This window comes from Trachypithecus francoisi, unplaced genomic scaffold (genome assembly GCF_009764315.1).
Source record: "Trachypithecus francoisi isolate TF-2019V2 unplaced genomic scaffold, Tfra_2.0 Lachesis_group6, whole genome shotgun sequence".
NCBI classification, from domain to species: domain Eukaryota; kingdom Metazoa; phylum Chordata; class Mammalia; order Primates; family Cercopithecidae; genus Trachypithecus; species Trachypithecus francoisi.
Genome location: NW_022681471.1, coordinates 105,251,501 through 105,275,569, shown reverse-complemented (window position 1 = coordinate 105,275,569; position 24,069 = coordinate 105,251,501). Strand labels below are relative to the sequence as shown.

Genomic DNA, 24,069 nt, shown 5'->3' with positions numbered 1-24,069 from the left:
CAGGGCGGCAGGTAATGTGGGGATGGGAAAAAGAAAGGTATCTAAAGAGAATCTTAGGTAGAGAAAACAATAGGTACAAAGAAACAGAAGCTTAAGAAAGCAGAGCATTTGGAGATAAAGAGTAGTTAATTTAAGCTAAGCATAGGGCAGTGTGGATCAAAATACAGCCTGTAGCAGACAGTGAACTGTTTGGTATTAGTCTGTAAGAAGAAAAGAGTTTTCACCAGAGTATAAATCAACTGAGTCACTAAACAAACGATTTCATTGTATTTTGCTTTTAATTGCCAAACTCTCTTGACAAAGGAAGGAGTACATTGATTTATATTCTGGCTCAAGTTTCTTATCTCAGTTGTGGACTGGTAATAAAAAGTTTGCAAGTTATTTTGAGTAGCACTGGTATAATTTTTTTAAAAAAAGGAGCAGAGGAAAAGGGAGTGAAGCTGGAGAGGTAGGCAGCTAAAGATCACAAAAGAATTTCTATGCCATGCATTTCAAGATTTATGGGCAGGAGAATGATCTAATTAAAACTGCATTTTAAGATATCCCTCAGGAGGCTGTGAAGAGCATGGATAAGAGAGGTGAGACCAGAGGCAGAGAAATCAGTTAAAAATTTCATATAGAAAAATTTCAGTTTTAACTAGGCTGAAGGCCACAAGGATGTAGATAAAAATAACAAACTACAGAGAATTTAGCAGGTATATTTGGAGGGATTTGGTGATGTGGCAGATATCATGACCACTGTAAATGGCTGCACAGGTTGTTCACTGCACAAGTTCAGGATGTGCCATTCTTAGAGACTATGATGGGAATGACCCTCTCTAGAGTTGTAGGATCTAAACTGCAAAACTACATTTGAGATTCCAGTCAGAAATCCAGGAATACATAGCCTATAAGCGTTTGAATTATACAAGTATGAGCATCAGGAGACAGGGAGTTAGAAATATCAATTTGTGAATCAAAAATATAGGTGAATGATAAAGATTACAAATGATATTTCCCCAAAACATAAAGCATCGTAAGAAAATAAAATCACAATTTGAGTCTTATGGAGACCGACATTAAAGGGCAGGAACAGAAGACTGGGAAGATAATAGTCTGAAAGCAAGAGAAAGAAAGCAGGAGAGAACAATGTCCCAGAAACTGCAGGAGAAAAAAATTTCAAGAAGGGACTAATCATCTCTGTCAAGCACAAGACAAAGGTCAAAAAGGAAAAAGAACTGAAGAGTGACCTTTGGAGCTGGCAATTAAGGAGCTCTCTGGCGACCTTGCTGAGAGCAGTTTCAGTGCTTGATGTAGAGTACGAGAGGGTAAAGAAAAGAATCAGGAGTACGTAAGGGAATAGAGATAGTTCAGGTCTTCTGATTAAAAACTGACTTTTATTTGCACTCAACTATGCTTCTCCTTTTAGATGAGTAAGTGTGAGTACCATTTTCTTCACCCAAAGAACAAACAAAACTATATGTCACAGCTCTGAGAATGTGATCCTGCCTTCTTCCCTGTTGATATTCTTTTATGCCTTGCATTCTGGAAGAATACATTTTCACATAGCTGCTGTAGCCAGACATCCAGAGATACATATAGTATCTCATAGGACCAGTTCTCATTACAGTACATTTCTATTCACAGCTTGAATTAAGCATCTACTACACAGAAGACCACACAGGTAATGAACAAGAAATGGATCCTCGCCCAGGGAAGCTTTAATTCTAGCGGATGAAACAAGCATATGAATAGATCATTTCATCATAAAGCAGTAAGGTGTCACAAGATGCGACAGTAGCATCCCTTAACCTACCCAGTAATAGATGGCCCTTGTCAGGCCTCTGAACCAAGCTAAGCCATCGTATCCCCTGTGACCTGCACGTATATGTCCAGATGGCCTGAAACAAGTGAAGAATCACAAAAGAAGTGAAAATGGCCGGTTCCTGCCTTAACTGAGCGATTAACCTTGTGAAATTCCTTCTCCTGGTTCAGAAGCTCCCCCACTGAGCACCTTGTGACCCCCGCCCCGCCCATAAGAGAAAAACCCTACTTTTCTCTTTTCCACTACCCACCCAAATCCTGTAAGACAGCCCACCCCATCTCCCTTCGATGACTCTCTTTTCAGACTCAGCCTGCCTGTACCCGGGTGAAATAAACAGCCTTGTTGCTCACACAAAGCTTGTTTGGTGGTCTCTTCACATGGACGTGCCTGAAAGCCCCTTTATGGGGGCTGACATAAGGAAAGAGAATCAGGGGTCAGACTGTAACCGAGAAGACACTCCAGTGAACTGATTTCCAAAGTGTGGGCCCTAAATCAGTCGCAGCAGGATCACCTGGGACCTTGTTGGAAATTAACATTCTTCGGAACCACTCTATGCCTATTAGAGAATTAGAAACTCTGGTGACTCCGATGCATGCTGAAGTATGAGAACCACTGTTGTCATGCAAGTGAGAGGGTTCTCAAATTTTATGGTATGTCAGTATCACCTAGAGTGCTGGTAAAATATTTTTGGGCCCACCAGCAGAGTTTCTGATCCAGCAGGTTTGGGAAGGGCCCTCCAAATCTGCATTTCAAAGAAGCTTCCAGGTGATGATGCTGTTTCATGCACTGTAGTTTGAATATTACTGTTCAAAGTATTCTCTGATCCCACAGCATTCTCTAGAATTCACATTATTATATTCTTCAAAACACTGTTATTGATTTATTCTTGATGCACAAGACAACATAATCTCAAGAACATTTAATAGATGGTTATCTTTTTGAGGATCTGAAGATGGTATGCAAGGTTTCTACTTTTTTTTTTTTTTAAACAAAAATAGTGTCTAAAGTGAAATCTGAATTTATGACCAAGGTCATTTTACTTTAATACATAAAAAGAAACATGGCATTGCAACGATAACACTAGAATGGATTTAGGAGACTCAGCACTAGTCCTTATTTTGCAACTGAAAGCAAGTTATTTAACCTTTCTGGGCCTCAATTAACCTGTAACCATGCCCAAGTCTAGTCTCCTTAGGAAAAAAAGAAGCAAATCATCTAAAATGTTTTGTTTCTATGGGCTGTGCCAATGGGCAAAAGTGTCATTACTGACTTGAACATCCCAGATATTTTAGGATCAATTTATCATATAGAACATAAAAAAAAGTTCACAGATACATTAATCATCTAATTAGGTCCTTCAGATAAATTGGTATATTTTACCATACAATTTTCAGATTTTAATTTAGAAACCGAAGTTATAATCAATATCTAAAACAAAAATGTTTTAGGCATGAATTTCATAAAACTGGAGAGAGGTATGTAACAGTTATCTATTTTTTTTTCCAGAGATGTGACACAATTTAACTTCATCTGGACAGCAGCCATAAAAAGAAAATCAAACAAAAAACAGAAACAAACTAAAAAGTAGAATATATAATACTAATTCAGGTATGTAGATCAGCCAATTTATCCTTCTATTTAGTTAGGATGCAGGAAATAGCCAGAGAAAGTAAGCTTACATTCTGTCTGCTTACCATGGAGGAAAAAAACAGAGACCAGGTGAATTGAGGCATTTCAAAATGCCTCTACACTGTCCTTGAGGACAAAAATATTCATTTATGAACACTTTACTTGGGGGAAATTATCTTTATTGAGACGCATTTACTTAGAAACAATTTGCCATTCGTTTTGCCTGGTTGCTACAAAAGTATAAATTAAAGCTTTTTTGAAAAATCCCTTAAAATAACTGCTACATGATTAGGAACTAATCACCTGGATAAATACCAATTAACTAGATAACAGATCTAGTTTTAACCTAGGCTGAGTTCCACACTCTGATAATTACCTACATGTAAAGTAATAGCACTGAATTGTAGGAATAATCTGCAATTATTAGAAATAATTGTGTTGTGACCCAAGGTCATCACTTTTGCAAATCTCAGTGTAAAGAGAAAAATGTATGCAATAAATACAACATATGTAGAAACTGTGTAATTATTTAGGAATCAACTAAATGTACCTTAGATTGTTAAGAAACTATGTTGTGGTAGAAAGCTGAATTTTAAATCCCTTAATTGTTTTGAGTAAATAAGGATACCCTAATGGGTAAAATTGGAATTATTAAAGATCATTAGAATGGTCACAGGTTTATTATCAAGAAAAATTCCAGGAACAGCTAGGTAGAATTTTTAAATGATATTGGAATGTCAAATCTTAGTTACTACAATTATTTGAATTATATACCATTCACTCTCTCAACAAACATTTATTGGTTATTTATTGTATCCACAGTATTTACTACAGTGAAATCTAAATAAAATATAAATAAGTATAATAATAGGCTTTCTTTGTTGTGACTGGCAATGAGAAATTTTACATGAGTGGCGTGAAGGCACACAAACAAATGAATGTAATTTACCGGCTGAAGTGGAATAATTATTATTGGGAAGGTAAACATAGAATTATTGGAGAATGAGAATAATGCTTAATGCCATAGGAAGTACTTGAGTTTTGTTTTGGAGGCATCTAGAGGTTTGGAATTTGCAGGACTGGAGAGACAGCAAAAAGTATCATTTTAGATATACTCATTTTAGGTCGATCAATTAGAAAGGAGGGCAGTTCTCTCCACAGTGAGGTATATGGCTCAGGTTATGGACTTGGCAATGCGAATGATCATGAAATGACTGAAATGATGGCACTTGCCCTTATAATCTAATTATAATAAATAAGGAGAAGAAAGTAGAAGATTCACAGAACTGCAGATGTCAGGTGGTAAATTCTGTTTCGAAGAGGAAAACAGGAAGGTAATTTTATATTTGTTAGGTTTGAGATAATGTTTACTATGGAATTTTTCCCCGTCAATAATATATGACTACCATCTCCATCACTACCTCCACCACCATCATCACCACCTCGACTATCTTTACCTCTCCCACCATCACTTCTATCCCTCCTACCCATCACAATCTTCCTCCATCTTCATCGTCTCTATGGTCTCCACCACCAAACAAGAATCACAACCATTGCATTTATTGAATGTTTACCACCTTAAGGCAATGTATTAAATGCTTCTCATTTAATCCTCATGACTGGTGTTTTATAAAGTGAGAATACTGGAATCTGAGGCACAGATAACAAGTAATTTGCCTGCGCTCATAAGCTAGTAATTAAAATGGGCAGGTTTCACAAATACCACAGGTTCTCACCTCTAAGTGGGAGCTAAACATTGAGTACACATGGACACAAAGACGGGAACAATAGACACTGGGGTCTATTTGAGGGTGGAAGGTGGCAGCCAGATGAGGATGGAAAAACGACCTATCAGATATTATGCTGATTACCTGAGAGACAAAATTACCTCTACACCAAACAACCACAACACACAATTTGCCCATGTAACAAACCTGTACATTTACCCCTTGAACCTAAAATTTGGGAAAAACAAAAACAAAAACAAAAAAAACAGGCAGCATTCAAACCTGAGTAATTCTGATTCCAAAACCCATGATTTTTTCAATATTTGATACTCTTCTAGACACACAGGCAATGAATTATAATAACTAAAATATGTGTGCAATGTATAAGTAGGTAGGGTTAATTGGAAGGAACAAATGTTTGCATTTGATAAAAATGAACATTGAGGCAGTGGTTGGATGCACAAGTGGAAATAGCTTTAGAGATATAAAGCTTTAATTTGAGGGAGTGTCACATCTGGAGCTACATGATTTGGGATTCAGTCACTTACAGCCAGGCTGGAATCAATGAGAGGAGACAATTCAGATAAAGAAGTCAAAAGGCCAGGCATGGTAGCTCACGCCTGTAATCCCAGCACTTTGGGAGGCTGAGGTGGGTGGATCACGAGGTCAGGAGCTCAAGACCAGCCTGGCCACAATGGTGAAACCCTGTCTCTACTAAAAAACACAAAAAAATTAGCAGGGCGTGGTGGCAGATGCCTGTAATTCCAGCTACTCGGGAGGCTGCGGCAGACAATTGCTTGAACCCAGGAGGTGGAGGTTGCAGTGAGCTGAGATTGAGCCACTGCACTCCAGCCTGGGTGACAGAGCAAGACATTGTCTCAAAAAACAAAACAAAGCAAAGCAAAAACAAACAAACAAACAAAAGAAGTCAGAAAGGCCAAGAGATGGATTTACGTGATACTCCCATAGGAATTAGGCAGAAGGAATAAAACAAGTCAGGCAAAGAGTCGTGGGTGACAACTGATAGTGTGTCATAGAAGCTGGAAGAGGACATGATTTAAATAAAACAATATTCAACAGATGGTCAAGACCTCAATATTCAGTGAAATATTAGTGGGCTTCGCATGATACAAAAACGAGGCACTAGCTAATATAAAGCTTATGGTTATATTTGCATGACGTCTCTTTAATCATTACAATATTTTAACAAGATTCCACCCTGTAGACAATATCAATTAATGAATTTGTTCCTAAATGTTTGCCCTTTTGCTATCTTCATTCAGTCTAAATTTATCAATCAAGTGTCTTGTATAGCGTGGTCAGATAATTTTGCTGTCCAAATCAGGACATACTTGAGAGTGAAAGTTGATGCTATATATAATTATGCTGGGATGACAGGTGTAATCTGGGACAGCTCCAGGTAAATCAATAGGAATACCTTACGCATATATCCATGAAAAAGACATTTCACTACACAGTCCAGGTTTTGTAGCTATCTCAGTTCAAATCCTGGCTCAGGCACTCTGTAGCTGTGTATAATTTTATAAAGTAATAATAGCCATACCTATTTTGGGAGGTTATTGGGAAAAATACACACATTCCCAATAAAGCATTGAATCTACTACTGAGCACATAATAAATCCTCAATTAATGTTAGCTTTTATTTGAAGAATCTTTCTTTATGTGCCCAATGGGACTTCTCATTTAGGCAATTACAAAAATTGCTGAAAACTTGTGATACAAACAAATGTTGGAGACAAGATATTTCACCACCAGTCACTCTTTCCTGAAAACAAAAAGATGTCAGAACAAACTTTTTTTTTCCCCAACACAGTCCATTCTCCAAACAGAAGCCAATAATAAGCTTTTGAAGACAGAGATTGACACGAATCCGCTTGCTTTGTTAATTTCTGTATTAGGCAAGAAGACATTAAGAGGGTTAGGCAACTAGGTGTCCCTATTACTCTGTTTGGAGAACTGTTATAGGGTTGTTGGAATGTTGCAAAGTATCCATAAATCCATATGTCCACTAAACATTGTGCATAACACATGTTTAATGTGACAACAAACAAGTTAACGTACATCTTAGTAGGAATAATAAAAAGAAAATTCATCAAAAGCTTCACGGATGTGTGCCATTATACTTTTTTACTCCATCAATTTTTGTTAGACTTTCTATTACCACCAAGAGTAGAGGGCTTGGAAGTTTCTGAAAGTTGTTGCCCCAGAAAGAATGCTAATATTCATAGAGTTTGAGAGCCATTTGACTGGAGCAAGGGTCAACAAACTTTTTCTGTGACAGGATAGATAACAAATATTTTAGGCTTTGTGGACTACACCGTTTTTGTTACAACTATTCACACTCTGCCTTTGTAATGTGAAAGTAATCATAAATGATAAATAAATCGGTATGACTGTGTTCCACTAAAACATTATTCATAACACCGAAATTTGAATTTTACGTAATTTTGACATATCATACAAAATTGTTTTTCTTTTATTTTCAACCATTTGAAAATGTAAAAACACGTCTTGACTGATGAGCCATACAAAACTGGCAGCATGCTAGATTTGGTTAGCAGGCCTTAGTTTGCTGACCCCTGGACTAGCAGATTTGCTTAGCCAAGCTGACACAACCAGGGAGAAAAGGCCCAGTGATTTACTTTGGAATTATCAAAGTAGGTCATAAGTCATTAGTTAATAGGGAAGTACTGAAAGTCCCAAATAATATATTTGAATAACTTTTCTAGATTTATTTTTTTCTTAGAACATCTGACATGGTATTTTTAGATGTGTGTTCTTTTCATACTTCTCTACCCTGGCATACACAAATTCTAATGGCAAGTGTTCCATGAGTTTCTAAACATATGCTGCTTAGAAACATACGGTAGATTTTCATGTTCTTTCTTAATCTTAGAATTATAATAACTGGAATGAAAGGGACCTGTACCTTTAAAAATAATTTTTATGCCAGCTTTGTACTCATAAAATTTTATTGCCATCATTTTAATAGGTCCACTGATTTACATAATACCTAACTTATCTAAAATGCATAATTTTGAATATTCACAAAAAGATCTGTTAAAAATTCTAACACCTTCAAGATAAGACTTTAAAAATATCAAAGAACAGGAAATCTGTTCTGTAATTACTCCTGATTTAGGATGCGCAGATTGAGACATCATGTTCTCGTAAACTAGCAGGTTGGATCTCATCTATTATAGGTGTACTTCTTGATGAAAATGCACTTTCTGTTACTGGAAAAAAAAAGACATTTAATGCAAAACTAGGGACTCAACAAGCAGGCCCTTTATAAGAAAAAAAAAAAAAAAAAGAAGAAGAAACTTTTAGGATTAAAATGCTACCACAGTAGTTTATCACCTATAGTTTTTACTTTCACTCCGGAAAACACCATTTCCATTAAGCATTTAGTTTATATTGCGATAGTGATTTCTTGGGAAAATTTTAAAGTGTACTTCATAATTTTTCTCACTACATTAACTGACATTATAGGTACCCGAGGCTTCTGGAAATATTGCTGAAGTGAAAACACCGCCAACAAAACTGCTGAAATTGAGTTTTCTCCACTTCATTTGCAGATAAAAGCTTAAGATGCTCTCACCTTTTCCTAATTTCGGAATCCACAGTAATCTGCCTCTTCTTTTGGGGAGGTGGTGGTGGAAGTTCCTCTTGAGCATGCTTTACCAGGATTTGTTCCCTTGTGGTCACCATAGTTACTGTTTCCATTACAGTTGTCTGTGTTAGTGATGGCTGAGTGGTGGTGACAGCCTGTGAAATCTGTGAGAAGTATTGAAACAGAGGTCAGACATTGCTCGAAAGACTTCAGTAAAGACTGCTTGGAGTGGGAAAGGAAAATAATGAGAAACTGTTCTTGCTTGTTGGTAGATTGACCTTCAGATCAAAATAGCACCATATTGAAGCCAAATAAAATTGTTTTATCTGACTTAAGTTAGCTTGACTAAAATAGCAAAGGAAAGTAATCTCAACATCGCAAGTAAATTGAGTGCCCCTTCAATTTACTGGTCAAACTGTAGGAAATAAGGGGTGGGGGCAAAGGACAACAATGTAGTGTGTAATTCATTCTGATAGTTAATTCTACATGCTGCTTTAAATGTTTACATTAATATAAATTTTAGTAACGTACATCAGTGCCAATTCCATTGCCTGGCACATTTTAAATGCTTATTAAGTTTGTAGAATGCATTTTTGGTTATCATATACATTGATTATTTTATGTTATACATTTTTAAATAAAATTATTTCAACTTGGTAATGAACGACTAATCAAGTAAGTGAAACGACTTTTAAAATTACAATAAAAGATTAACATAAAGTACCTATTAGTCCATACATATCTTTATGTTGAATGTTATTCAAATGCTAAAAAGCACACTACTCTTGTTTGATTTAAATTAGTGATTATGTTCAAATATTTGAGTTCCCAAATTCATCACTGGAGACACTTCTTGGTTTAGAATCGCAATTACTTCCTGTTCATACTTTTGGCAGCGGGTGGGGGGGGTGGGGGCAACGGTTCATCCATTTTGGAAAAACATTTTGTGAGCCAAGACATGAGAAGCCATCACCTCAATACATGGGCATTATGAGATAGACAAATCATATAATGGTGAGACAATTGTTCCTTATGCTCTGTCTCACAGAGCTCCTCTTATGATGATTGTAACGTTACCTCTTGGGATGGTAATCATTACCCTTCTGGTAATCCAACTTACTTGCAAGTTCTATTTCCAAGGAAATCACAAGAGGCCTGCATTTAAACTGCCTTTAGTTACAATCATAGGAGCAGGGATCTAGCTGGGTCAAGATTCATTTTAGCAATTTTCCTGTATTTGCCAAGAGGTAAAGGAAGGGTTTGTAGTAAGCTCCCTGCCTCACACAGGAGGACTGATTCCTTTCATGTGAGGAAATGGGAAAAGCCTCAGGATCTTCTTATTTCAGCTTCCAAATTGGCAATTAACAGTGAAGGAATAAAATCTTTTCCATGATGTTGTAAGTAAAAATTGCTTTGACATATATAGCTTAAAAACGCTACCTTTTGTTGAAGACACATCTTTACATGTGTGAGGGCCTAAAGGATTTCCATTTTGGTAGGTTAAAAGGATACTAAGAGTTATAGTTGCTACATTTGCCAAGCACAGGTTTTATCTTCTCTAGGATCTCCATAGATTCACTATTTAGAATCAATCACTGAACCTCAAACAACTTTAATTGTAGTCTATTGACAAGTTATGTCAAGATGAAAGCAGAAAGCAACATAGCTCTAAAAAAAAGGCTTAAAATATAAACTCAAACACTCCACCCAACACAAAATGACCACTACGTGATGAAATAAGATTTCTCGTCAGAAAGAAATTGTAGTTTTTGGCAGGATTCCAAGAGCATTTATTTTTTGAGTATTTTTTAACCATGAGCAAACTTTCTTTGCAAAGAAAATATGGTTTTTAGTAGGATCCCAATATAATTTATTTTTTATTTGAATATTTTTTAACTAGGAGCAAACTTTCTTTGCATACAGTGGTGGCTAGAAGACAGTATTTTGCAGATTAAGAAAAGACCTAATTTTAAACATACAGACCAGAATGCAGACATTCTGAAAATACCAAGCTAATGTATGCAGTTATATCTAATGTTATAGAGCATATGTGCTACTAAATATTTGGGTCTTAATTTCTGTAATATTAATATTTTCTTATTGATATCTACTTATAAAATTGGATACATGTACCCATGGAGGGTAAAGGGAAATGACAACATGATATACTGTGAAGCTGCATTTAAAAATATACTAAGCCTGATAAGAAAAAAAATGAATCATTTTAATAAAAGAGTAATACATGAGACTGTAAATTGTTCTATATAATAATCACTACTACACTGTAATTGAAAAATACTACTTCATTTCCTTCGGGATGGAGAAATAAGAAAATTGTGCCTTCCTCCTGTAAATACAGGGTAGAACTCATCACACATAACAAATTAATAATCGCTCTCAAAACCTACTTCATATAATCAGAATAAAAAGTCATGTACTAAATTTCCTTATGGCTTTTAGTTATTGACTGTAAACATTTAATTATGTGTTAGAATCATTAGGAAATGTAGACAGGAGAGGGACTATGAAGGCCATTTAACATAACCTCCTGATTATTACAGAACTCACTACTCCCTGAAACAAAGAACTCCTTTCTTGGCATGGAAGCAAACTTTCCCCATTGGGAAAGATCTTCTTAGCAACCAGAGGAATCCTGCCTTATTAAGACTTCCTCATGTTAAAACTTGCTTTGAACTCTGAAGGAAAGCAGAGTAAGTTGAGTATCATTTCTACCTGATAGTCTTAAAGATTTGAAATCTAATAATCATGACCCTGATAAATATCATTTTCAAACTCTATAATGCCAGTTATTTGCTAGAAGTAGATCTAATTTGATTCGTCATCCAAAACTAATCCTTCTTGGCTTTGGACACCATAGTCAATCAAAGAATTCTAAAACTGTGTAAGTTATTCAGCAGCTGAACCACAAGGTTTCAATAAAAGTCTAATGTTTGTTGAATATATATTCACTATAGGACATTCAGAAATGAGTAAAATAGAAACGCTGTGTTTAGGAACCTTATGGTAAAATAAGGAAGATGATAGTCACACAAATAATTATGAAGATAAATGCCATATGAAAAATACTAGTATACAAAATAATTACATACACCAAACATACAGTAATCAAGTAATTTTCTCTTTAAATGTTATGAAAACAGATTTCTCTCAGCTAGCATTTTAACATTTAAATTTAATTTGATGCTGAAGGCTAGATATAACATTTATCCTTGTTTATAGGGTCTTTATAACAGTCAATTTTGGAAACAGCCTAACGTCACAGATGATAGTTTAAGTAAATTATGGTATATGAATGTGGATGGAGTATTATATTTCAAATATTTCAATGTCATTGGAAAATGTTTGCTTTCTAGTATTGAATAAACAATGCTAGACATAAACATTGTTTTTTTGATAAAGTAAATTTCTGTTGTACAGTGTATATTTCTGTATTCCTTTAGTTCCCAAATTTCTACTATATTATCCACAAAATGTTGCTTTTGTAAGCAAAGAAAAATTTTTAAAGTTGTGCCAAACTGTTGTTTTAAATCTATCAGTTCTATTTATATATCAAGATCTATGGAACTATACTCCTGTCACTCAATGCACTAGAAAGAGGAAAACTGTAAGCATGGTAAAAATAATTTAGTGCCCACACTAAAATGTTTAATATGGCAGAGTCAAAACTAGAGTAGACTACATTTTGACCTATATTCAACAATTTTTGTATTTAGCTAACTATACTATCACCCAGTCGCCTTCTCCATTTTGATTATGAGTCTATTTAAGACTCTCAAATGATATCATGAAAATAAAATATATTTCCTTTTAAAGTACTATTCATTTGATCTGTAAGTTAATTTGCCTAGTAAAAATGGGAAATAGTTTAGAATTACTTGTCTTTACATTTGGGAGCTGATTCCTCTAAGAGTGATTATAAGCAGAGGCCTTGGAGCCAAGCTCCACAGTTATTCAACACCAGATCCATAGTTTATATACTGTGACATTTGGGGCTGGTTGGTTCTTTTCTCAAATCTGTGCATTATTTTCTTCATATTTAAAGTAGGGATAACACATTTCTTCACAGGTATGTTACAAGCAAGGACAGCTTCATGGGCTGGTAATTTATTATTACCAGTTGCCCAGGGCCCCTGCTCAGAAGACTTCCATGCTTGTTTTCAAGCTCTGCTTCCACTGTCTTGAAATTCTTAGGTTTTGAACAAGAAGCCCTTGTTTTCAGTTTGCACTAGGCCCACAAATTATGTAGCCAGTCCTGGTTTCGAGAATTAAATGATGTAATATCTGAGAAAAATAAGTGCTCTATAATGGTAAATATCAGTAGTAACCACTATCCTTTCTAAACTCTCAGGGAAATATGAAGAGTTTTTCTATAGTCAACCTTGTCACTCATAAGATTACATATGTTAAAAAAATTGAAACGTTAAAATTTACATTTTCTCATTCTGAGAAAAATCGGAAGAGCATGCGCCAGCCTCCTGATATTACTCCAGGGTGTGTCTCTTCTTGCAGTAAGATTGTGTTATTTTGGTAGGCCTGGAAAAAACAAACTATGCTCAAGCAATGCAATTATTTCTTTCCATGTTCTCTTCCACTTGTTTAAAAAATGCACATTTAAAACAAGAAATGTAAGCACAACTAAGCAAATTTAAAGAATATAAAAGGACATACAATGAAATACAATACTTTTTTTCTACCACTGTCCCCAGTTTGTTAGGAATTACTACAAGTCATGTATAACTTAACGACTGGGACACATTCTGAGACATTCATCCTTAGACAATTTTGTCCTTGTACAAACACCATGGAGTGTACTTACACAAACCTAGATGGTATAGACTACCATACAGCCAACCTATGTGGTACAGCTTATTACTCCTAGCTGCAAACCTATACAGCATGTGACTACACTGAATAGTGTAGGCACAATGGTAAGTATTTGTGTATCCAAACATCTCTAAAGGTACAATAAAAATATGATATACAGAGTTGGACATAAAACTCTTCAGAAAATTTTTCAAAAACCCACAAAATTATACCAACAACACTCTTGGACCACAGTGCAATAAAAATAGAAATCAATGTTAAGAAAATTTCTCAAAACCATACGTTAAAATGGAAATCAAACAAACTGCTCCTGAATGACCTCTGGTTAAATAATAAAACTAAGGCAGAAATCAGGAAATTATTTGAAATGAATGAAAAATTTAAAAGATGTAACATACCAGAATCTCTGGGACACATCCAAAGCAGTGTTAAGAGGCAAGTTTATGGCACAAAACACCCATATGAAAAAGTTAGAAGGATCTCTAATTACAAAATGAACATCACAAGGAACTAGAGAAACAAGAGCAAACTAACCCCAAAGCTAGAAGACAGGAAATAACCAAAATCGGAGCTGAACTGAAGGAAAATGAGATGCAAAAAAACCATAGAAAAGGTCAATGAATCTAGGAGCTGGTTCTTTGAAAGAATTCATAATAAAGATAGACCACTACCTAGACTAATAAAGAAAAAAAGAGAGAAGACTCAAACACAATAAAAAAATAAGGGGGATGTTACCACTGACCCCAAAGAAATAGAGAAAACCGTCAGAGACTATTCATAATGAACACCTCTATGCACAAAAGCTAGAAAACCTGGAAGAAATGGATAAATTGCTAGAAACATACAACCTTCCAAGTCTGAACCAGGAAGAAATTGAATCATTGAACAGACCAATAATGAGTTCCGAAATTAAATTAGGAACAAAAAGCCCACCAACCAGAAAAAGCCCAGGATCAGACAGATTCACACCTGAATACTAACAGATACAGAAGGAAAAGCTGGTATCATTCCTACTGAAACCATTCCAAAACACTGAGGAGTGGCTCCTTCCTAACTTGTTCTATGAGGCAAGCATCGTCCTGATACCAAAACCTGGCAGACACACAACAAAAAAGGAAAACTTCAGGCCAATGCCCCTAATGAACATAGATGCAAAAATAGTCAACAAAATACTAGCAAACCAAATGCAGCAACATACCAAAAAGCTAATCCACCATGATCAAGGAGCTTCTATCCCAGGGTTGCGAGGTTGATTCAACATACACAAGTCAATAAATGTGATTCACCACATAAATAAAAAAACAAAAACTACATGATCATTTCAGCAGATACAGAAAATGCATGCTATAAAATTCAACATCCTTTCACGTTAAAAATCCTTGACAAACTATGCACTGAAAGAACGTATTTCAAAATAATTAGAACCATCTTTAAAAAGTCCACAGCCAAAATTATACTAAATAGGCAAAAGTCAGAAGTATTCTACTTGTAAACCGGCATAAGACAAGTGTGCCCTCTCTTACAAATCTCATTAAACCTAATACTAGAAATCCTAGCCAGAGCAATCAGGCAAGAGAAATAAATAAAAGCCATCCAAATAGGAAGAGAAGAAGTCAAATTATCCCTGTTTGCAGATGATATGATTCTATACTTTGGCCACAGTCTCTGCCCAAAAGCTCACTGATCTGAAACACAACCTCAGCAAAGTTTCAGGATCCAAAATCAGTGTACAAATATCACTAGTATTCCTACACACCAACAACATTTAAGCTAAGGCCAAATGAAGAACATGGTCCCATTCACAACTGCCAAAAAGAAATAAGATACGTAGGAATACAGCTAACCAAGGAGGTGAAACATTGCTAAAATGAGAATTATAAAGTATTGCTCAAGTAAATCAGAGATAACACACAAAAACTGGAAAAATATTCTATGCTCATGGATAGGAAAAATCAATATTGACAGAATGGCCATAATGCCTAAAGCATTTTTAAATTCAGTGCTATTCCCAACAAACTACCAATAACATTCTTCACTGAATTAGAAAAAGACTATTTAAGAATTCATATGGAGCTACTAAAAGAGCCAGAATAGCCAAGGTAATCCTAAGAAAAAAAAAAAAAAAAAAATCCCAGAACCATCCCACTGCCTGACTTCAAACTATACAAGGATATAGTAACCAAAACAGCATGGTACTGGTACAAAAAACAGACACATAAACCAATGGAAAAGAATAGAGAGACTAGAAATAAGGCTGCACATGTACAACTATCTGTTCTTCAATGAAATCAACAAAAACAAGAAATGGGGAAAGGATTGCCTATTCATTGGACCCCTTCCTCACACCATATACAAAAATTAACCCTAGGTGAATTAAATACTTAATCTAAAACCAAAACAATAAAAACCCAAGAAGATAACCTAGGTAATGCCGTTTTGGACATGGAAACTGCAAAGATTTCTTAACAAAGACACCAAAAGCAATTGAAACAAAAACAAAACTTGACAAATGGGACCTAATTAAACTAAAGATCTTCTACACAGCAAAAGAAGCTATCAACAGAATAAATAGACAACCTGCAGAATGGGAGAAAAATTTTGCAAACTTTGCATGTGACAAGGGTCTAATATCCGGAATCTACAAGGAATTTAAACAAATTTACAAGCAAAAACCAAACAACATCATTAAAAAGTGGGCAAACGACATGAACCCTTTTCAGAAAGACATACATGCAGACAACAATCATATGAAAAAAATGCTGAACTTCACTAATCATTAGAGAAATGCAGATCAAAACCACAGTAAGATACCATTTGACAGAATGACTACTATTAAAAAGTCAAAAAATAACAGATGCTGGCAAGGTTGTGGAGAAAAGGGAATGTTTATTGCACTGCTGATGTGAATGTAAATTAGTTCAGCCATTGTGGGAAGCAGTTTGGTGATTTCTCAAAGAACATAAACCGGAATTACCATTCGACCCAGCAATCACCATTATTGAGTATACCAAAAAGAATATAAATCCCTTAACCCTAAAGATACATGCACATGTATGTTTTATTGCAGCATTATTCACAATAGCAAACACATGGAATCAGCCTAAATGCCCATCAGTGGTAGACTGGATAAGGAAAATGTGGTACATATACACTGTGGAATTCTACGCAGCCATAAAAAATGAGATCATGTTCTTTTCAGCAACATGGATGGAGCTGGAGGCCATTACCATAAGCAAACTAACACAATAACAGAAAACCAAATACATTTTCTCACTTCTAAGTGGGAGACAAACATTGAGAACACACGGACTCAAAGAAGGGGACAACAGACACTGTAATCTATGTGAGGCTGGAGGGTAGGAGGAGGGCGAGGATTAAAAAAACTACTTATTGGGTACTATGCTTATTACCTGGGTGACGAAATAATCTGGACACCAAACCCCTGTGACATGCAATTTATCTATATGACAAATCTCCACATGTACCCCTGAAGCAAAAATAAAAGTAAAAAATAATACAGTATTATAATCTTATGGGACCACTGTCATATATGTGGTTCAGTGTTGACTGAAATGTTATGCAGCACATGACTGTAGTTGCAATTACCAACTGTTCAGCTATTTTTAAATTTTAAATTTATTTTGTTGATGCTGTTATTTTCTGATATGGTTTGGCTCTCTGTCCCCACCCAAATCTCATGATGAATTCTACTTTCAGTGTTGGAGGAAGGGCCTAATGGGAGGTGACTGAATCATGGGTGTGGACTTCCCCCTTGCTGTTCTTGTGATAGAGTTCTCATGAGATTTGTTTAAAAGTGTGTGGCACCCCTTGCCAGATCGTGGCCAGTCTGCTTCTTTAAGCGGGACCCTGATCCATCCTCCTCACTGGGTGGGACCTCCCTGTGGGGGACTTCAGCAATTCCACCTAGAGTTCTATGGATAGAGCTCTGATCTCTCCCTGGGAAAGAGCTTCTGAGGGGAAGACCAGCTGCCATCTCTGTGGTTCTTTGAAACTAATGAGAACAAAGAGACAACGTATCAGAATCTCTGGGACGCACCTAAAGCCGTGTTAAGAGGGAAATTTATAGCACTAAATGCTCACATCAAAAAACTACAAAGATATCGAGTGAACAGCCTAACATCTCAACTAAAGAACTAGAGAACCAAGAGCAAACAAGTAAGAAATAACCAAGATCAGAGCTGAACTGAAGGAGATAAAGACATGAAAAATCCTTCAAAAAAATAAATGAATCCAGGAGCTGGTTTTTTGAAAAAAAATAAAATAAAATAAAATAAAATAAAAAGATAGACTTCTAGCTAGACTAATGAAGATGAAAAGAGAAGAATCAAATAAACACAATCAAAAATTAGAAGAGGAATATCACCAATGATTCTAGAGAAATACAAAGAACCATCAGGGAATACTATAAACACCTCTATGCACATAAACTAGAAAACCTAGAGGAAATGGATACATTATTGAACACATATACCCTCCCAAGACTGAACCATAAAGAAACTGAATCACTGAACAGATCAATAATCATCTCTGAAATTGAGGCAGTAATAAATATCCTACCAACCAACAAAAGCCCAGGTCCAGACAGAATCATAGCTGAATTCTACCAGTGGTACAAAGAGCTGGTACCATTTCTACTGAAACTATTCCAAAAAATTGAAAAGAAGGGACTTTTCCCTAACTTATATGATGAGGTCAGCATTATCCTGATCCCAAAACCTGGCAGAGATAAAAAAGAAAAGAAAGAAAGAAAAGGAAATTTCGGGCTAGTATCCTTGATGAACACTCACGCAAAAATTCTCAATACAACACTGGCAAACCAAATCCAGCAGCATATCAAAAAGCTTATCTACCACAATTAAGTTGGTTTCATCCCTAGCATGCAAGGTTGGTTTAACACATGCAAATCAATAGATGTGATTCATCACAAACGGAACTAAAGACAAAAACCACATGACTATCTCAATAGGCACGAAAAAGGTATTTAATAAAATTCAATATCCCTTAATGTTAAAAATTCTCAATAAACTAGGTATTGAAGGAACATACCTCAAAATACTAAGAGCCATAAATTATAAACCCACAACCAATATCCTACTGAATGGGTAAAAGCTAGAAGCATTCCCCCTGAAAACTGGCACAAGACAAGGATGCCATCTCTCACCATTCCTATTCAACATAATATTGGAAGTTCTGGTCAGGGCAATCAGGGAAGAGAAAGAAATAAAGGGTATTCACATAGGAAGAGAGGAACTCAAATTATCTTTGTATGCAGATGACATGATTATATATCCAGAAAACCTATCGTCTCAGCCCAAATGCTAAGACTTCAAACTATACTACAAAGCTACAGTAACCAGAAGAGCAGGGTACTGGTACAAGAACAGATATATAGACCAATGGAACAGAATAGAGAAGTCAGAAATAACACTACACACCTACAACCATCTGATCTTCGACAAACCTGAGAAAACAAGCAATGGGGAAAGGAATCCCTGTTTAATACATAGTATTGGGAGAGCTGGATAGCCCTATGCAGAAAACTGAAACTGGACCTCTTCCTTACAACCTATACAAAAACTAACTCAAGATAGATTAAAGACTTAAATGCAAAACCTAAAATGATAAAAACCCTAGAAAGAAACCTAGGCAATAAAATTCAGGACATAGGCATGGGCAAAGATTTCATGAGGAAAATGCCAAAAACAACTGCAACAAAAGCAAAAATTGACCAAATGGGATCTAATTAAACTAAGTAACTTCTGCACAGCAAAAGAAACTACCATCAGAGTAAACAGACAACTTACAGAATGGGAGAAAATTTCTGCCATCTATCCATCTGACCATGGTCCAGAGTCTACAAGGAACTTAAACAAATTTACAAGAAAAATAAACACCAAAAGCAACGGCAGCAAAAGCCAAAATTGACACATGGGATCTAATTAAACTAAAGAGCTTTTGCACAGCAAAAGAAACTACCATCAGAGTGAACAGGCAACCTACAGAATGGGAAAAATTTTTGCAACCTACTCATCTGACAAAGGGCTAATATCCAGAATCTACCAAGAACTCAAACAAATATACAAGAAAAAAGCAAACAACCCCATCAAAAAGTGGGGAAAGGATATGAACAGACATTTCTCAAAAGAAGACATCCATACAGCCAACAGACACATGAAAAAATGCTCATCATCACTGGCCATCAGAGAAATGCAAGTCAAAACCACAATGAGGTACCATCTCACACCAGTTAGAATGGCAATCATTAAGAAGTCAGGAAACAACAGGTGTTGGAGAGGATGTGGAGAAATAGGAACACTTTTACACTGTTGGTGGGATTGTAAACTAGTTCAACCATTATGGAAAACAGTATGGCGATTCCTCAAGGATCTAGAACTAGATGTACCATATGACCCAGCCATCCCACTACTGGGTATATACCCAAAGGATTATAAATTACTCTACTACAAAGACACATGCACACGTTTGTTTATTGCGGCACTATTCACAATAGCAAAGACTTGGAATCAACCCAAATGTCCATCTGTGACAGACTGGATTAAGAAAATGTGGCACATATACACCATGGAATACTATGCAGCCATCAAAAAGGATGAGTTTGCGTCCTTTGTAGGGACATGGATGCAGCTGGAAACCATCATTCTTAGCAAACTATCACAAGAAGAGAAAACCAAACACCGCATGTTCTCACTCATAGGTGGGAACTGAACAATGAGATCACTTGGACTCGGGAAGGGGAACATCACACACTGGGGCCTATCATGGGGAGGGGGGAGGAGGGAGGGATTGCATTGGGGAGTTATACATGATATAAACGTCATGCACATGTACCCTAGAACTTAAAGTATAATAAAAAAAAATTAAAAAAAAAAAAAAAAAAGAAAAAAAAATCTCATTAAAAAGCAGGCAAGGACATGAACAAACATTTCTCAAAAGGAGACATACATGTGACCAAAAAACATATGAAAGAAAACTCAACATCACTGATCATTAGAGAAATGCAAATCAAAACCACAATGAGATACCATCTCACAACAGTCAGAATGGCTATTATTAAGAAGTCAAAAAACAATAGATGCTGGTGAGGTTGTAGAGAAAATGGAAAGCTTTTATACTGTTGTTGGTGGTGTAAATTAGCTCAACCCTTGCGGAAGACAATGTGGACATTTTTCAAAGACCTAGAGGCAGAAAGACCATTTAACCCAGCAATCCCATTACTGGGTATATACCCAAAGAATATAAATCATTTCATTATAAAGATACATGCATGTGTATGTTCACTGCAACACTAACACAATAGCAAAGACATGGAATCAGCCTAAATGCTCATCAATGATAGACTGGATAAAGAAAATGTGGTACATAGACACCATGAAATACTATACTGCCATAAACAAGAACGAGTCAATTAAACCTCTTTTCTTCATAAATTACCCAGTTTCAGGTATGTCTTTATAGCAGTGCAAGAACAGGCTAATAAATTTTCCTTTTATTTTATACTGATATTCTTAATTGTAACTTTTAACTGTCCATTTAATTATTTACATATTATTGCCTTCGTAAGTTCTTTGTTATGCTGGGGTAAGAGATTTTGACTTCTTGCCTTTTGAGATATTCTAGTATTTGAATATTTAGATACTAGAAAGATTCAAGCTGTAAAGTATTAGTTACCTAATTTAGCATAACATTTTTTTTTGAAAATACTAATACTTGCAATAACAGGTACCAATTATGAAGCATTTTGCATGATCCAGGCATTACAGTAAGTCTTTTGGATTATCTTATTCAAAAGATCTAGAATACTCCCTTGTTATGTTGTAAAGCCTTCATAAACAGTAGCTATTATTACCTCACAATGACCCTAAGAGTAAGTGCTAATATTATTCCTATTTTATAGATGAAAGTGACCTTGTTTAGGCAGATAAAACTTTTCAGTAGCAAAGCATAGATATAAATCCAAGTCTGATTGTTCATTCATCCAATTCTTATCAGCTAGGCTCACTTGCTCCTACACTTGTACACTTTTTTAAATGGCGGTTTCCTTTTAAGTGGTGTGTGTTTGTATGCATACACATACACATATAAATTCAGAATACTGAAATTGTAAACAGTGACATGTCATAACTATTATATAGGAAGAGTTACTCAATGTTAAATATGTTTGGCTCTTGACATGCTATATTGAAATCTGTGCAAAATTAGTCAAATTACACTATACACACACAATCAGGTTGACAACTGTAGATCGAGGTTTTTCATTACGTTGTTTGTACATATATGTAACTCTTTGCAGTGATCAATGAGTTTTAATGGAGATGGAGGAATTGTACTTCTATAGTTCAAAACATACTGCATAATCACAGCAACAGCTTTAGATAATAATTGACAACCATGCTCAAAAACCAACTCCACAGGCATGGTAGCATAAGGCACAAAATCTGGTAAAGATTTGTATCTCTAAGCAAAAGAAAATATTTATATGTTGAACTTTGGGAGAATCCTTGGGCAAAAGATCAGGTGGTCACAAAGAAAGCCGAGTTACCAATCACAAGGATGTAAAATGCTTTATCTTATGAAGTATGGAGGACTTCCCATAACTGAATGTAGCATACAATGAGTGCCAAAGTTCATGAGAATAGCCTGGTAATTTTACTATTAATTATTGTCTTGATACTGATAATAAGGGAATAAAACTTCTTGAATAAGTACTGACATTGGAATCATGAGGAAAATTACTGTCAAATACTTAGAAGGCATCACAAGTCATTCGCTTCTTTGAAATAAATATTATATGATAATTAAGAAGGTTTATTCTGTAAAATTGTCCAATTGAATATATTTTGTTCCTCATTTTACATTGTCTTTAGTACAGATTGTATCAGAAGGAAGAGATGTATGTTGTCTTCTAGATTCATATTAAATACAGAATTTGAGCAACTGTGTGAATTAATTGCACCTGCAATGAAATTTCTTTTTTTCTGATCCATCTGGCTTTCCTCTACATACAACACTGAAGTAATGAAACACATTCTATAATTAGGGATGGATATTATCAAGTATAGGTTTCTTTTTTTCTTTGTGTTATTTCATTTTTTGTCAGGAGATAATAGGTGTCAATATAGATGTTGAGCATTTTGTCTTTATGGTATTTTAATGACATACTCAATGAATACAGTGTAATAATTGAATAAGTCTCCTTTGAAAAGGGGTAGGATTTTATTATCAATATTTTCTCAGATGGAGTCTCACTCTGTCACCCAGAGCACACTGCTGGAGTGCAGTGGCATGATCTTGGCTCACTACCTCTGCCTCCCCGGTTCAAGCAATTGTCCTGCCTCAGCCTCCCGAGTAGCTGGGACTACAGGTGCGTGCCACTACGCCTAGCTAATTTTTTGTATTTTTAGTAGAGATGGGGGTTCACTGTGTTAGCCAAGATGGTCTTGATCTCATGACCTCGTGATCCACCCACCTCAGCCTCCCAAAGAGCTGGGATTACAGGCTTGAGCCACCACGCCCGGCCATTATCATTATTTTCTAGCTGCCTTTCCACTGGACAAAGTAGGAATCTTCTTCACTAAGTACTCCAGAGTTTTACATAAAAGCAAAGAGAAACATATCAAAGACATTTAGAACTCGATGGCCACTACAGAAATCTGCCTAGGTTACCTTTTTTTTTTTTTTTTTTTTTTTTCTTTTTTATTTTTTATTATACTTTAAGTTCTAGGGTACATGTGCATAACGTTTATATCATGTATAACTCCCCAATGCAATCCCTCCCTCCTCCCCCCTCCCCATGATAGGCCCCAGTGTGTGATGTTCCCCTTCCCGAGTCCAAGTGATCTCATTGTTTAGTTCCCACCTATGAGTGAGAACATGTGGTGTTTGGTTTTCTCTTCTTGTGATAGTTTGCTAAGAATGATGGTTTCCAGCTGCATCCATGTCCCTACAAAGGATGCAAACTCATCCTTTTTGATGGCTGCATAGTATTCCAAAATGTCCATCTGTGACAGACTGGATTAAGAAAATGTGGCACATATACACCATGGAATACTATGCAGGTTACCTTTCTTTTAAATTTATAAATAAAGAATGAGAGATTCCGCGAGTTAACTCAGACCCAATGTATTAAACTTTTAGTGCTTACAACATTTTATATTGTTACAGACAATGCATTTACAAGGTAAAACCTATTGCACTGATGTACAAGGCCCATTCTCAAATATCTATTTTAGTTGGAGGTAGCAAAATGATAGTTAATTTCCAAAGTTATTTGAGATGTAACTTCAAATTTTCTTTTTTTTTTTTTTTTCCTGAGACGAAGTCTCGGTCTGTCGTTCAGGCTGGAGTACAGTGGTATGATCTTGGCTCACTGCAACCTCCGCCTGGGTTCA

General features: G+C 35.8%; 1 protein-coding gene across 1 annotated transcript in view; it reads right to left on the bottom strand.

Annotated features, from left to right (window-relative positions):
• The window catches only part of DMD (dystrophin), a 2,224,438-nt gene that overhangs the window by 1,521,925 nt on the left and 678,444 nt on the right, over positions 1 to 24,069 (bottom strand). The window contains 1 exon segment of the mRNA XM_033201414.1: positions 8,783 to 8,958. Coding sequence (XP_033057305.1) covers positions 8,783 to 8,958 — 176 coding nt within the window.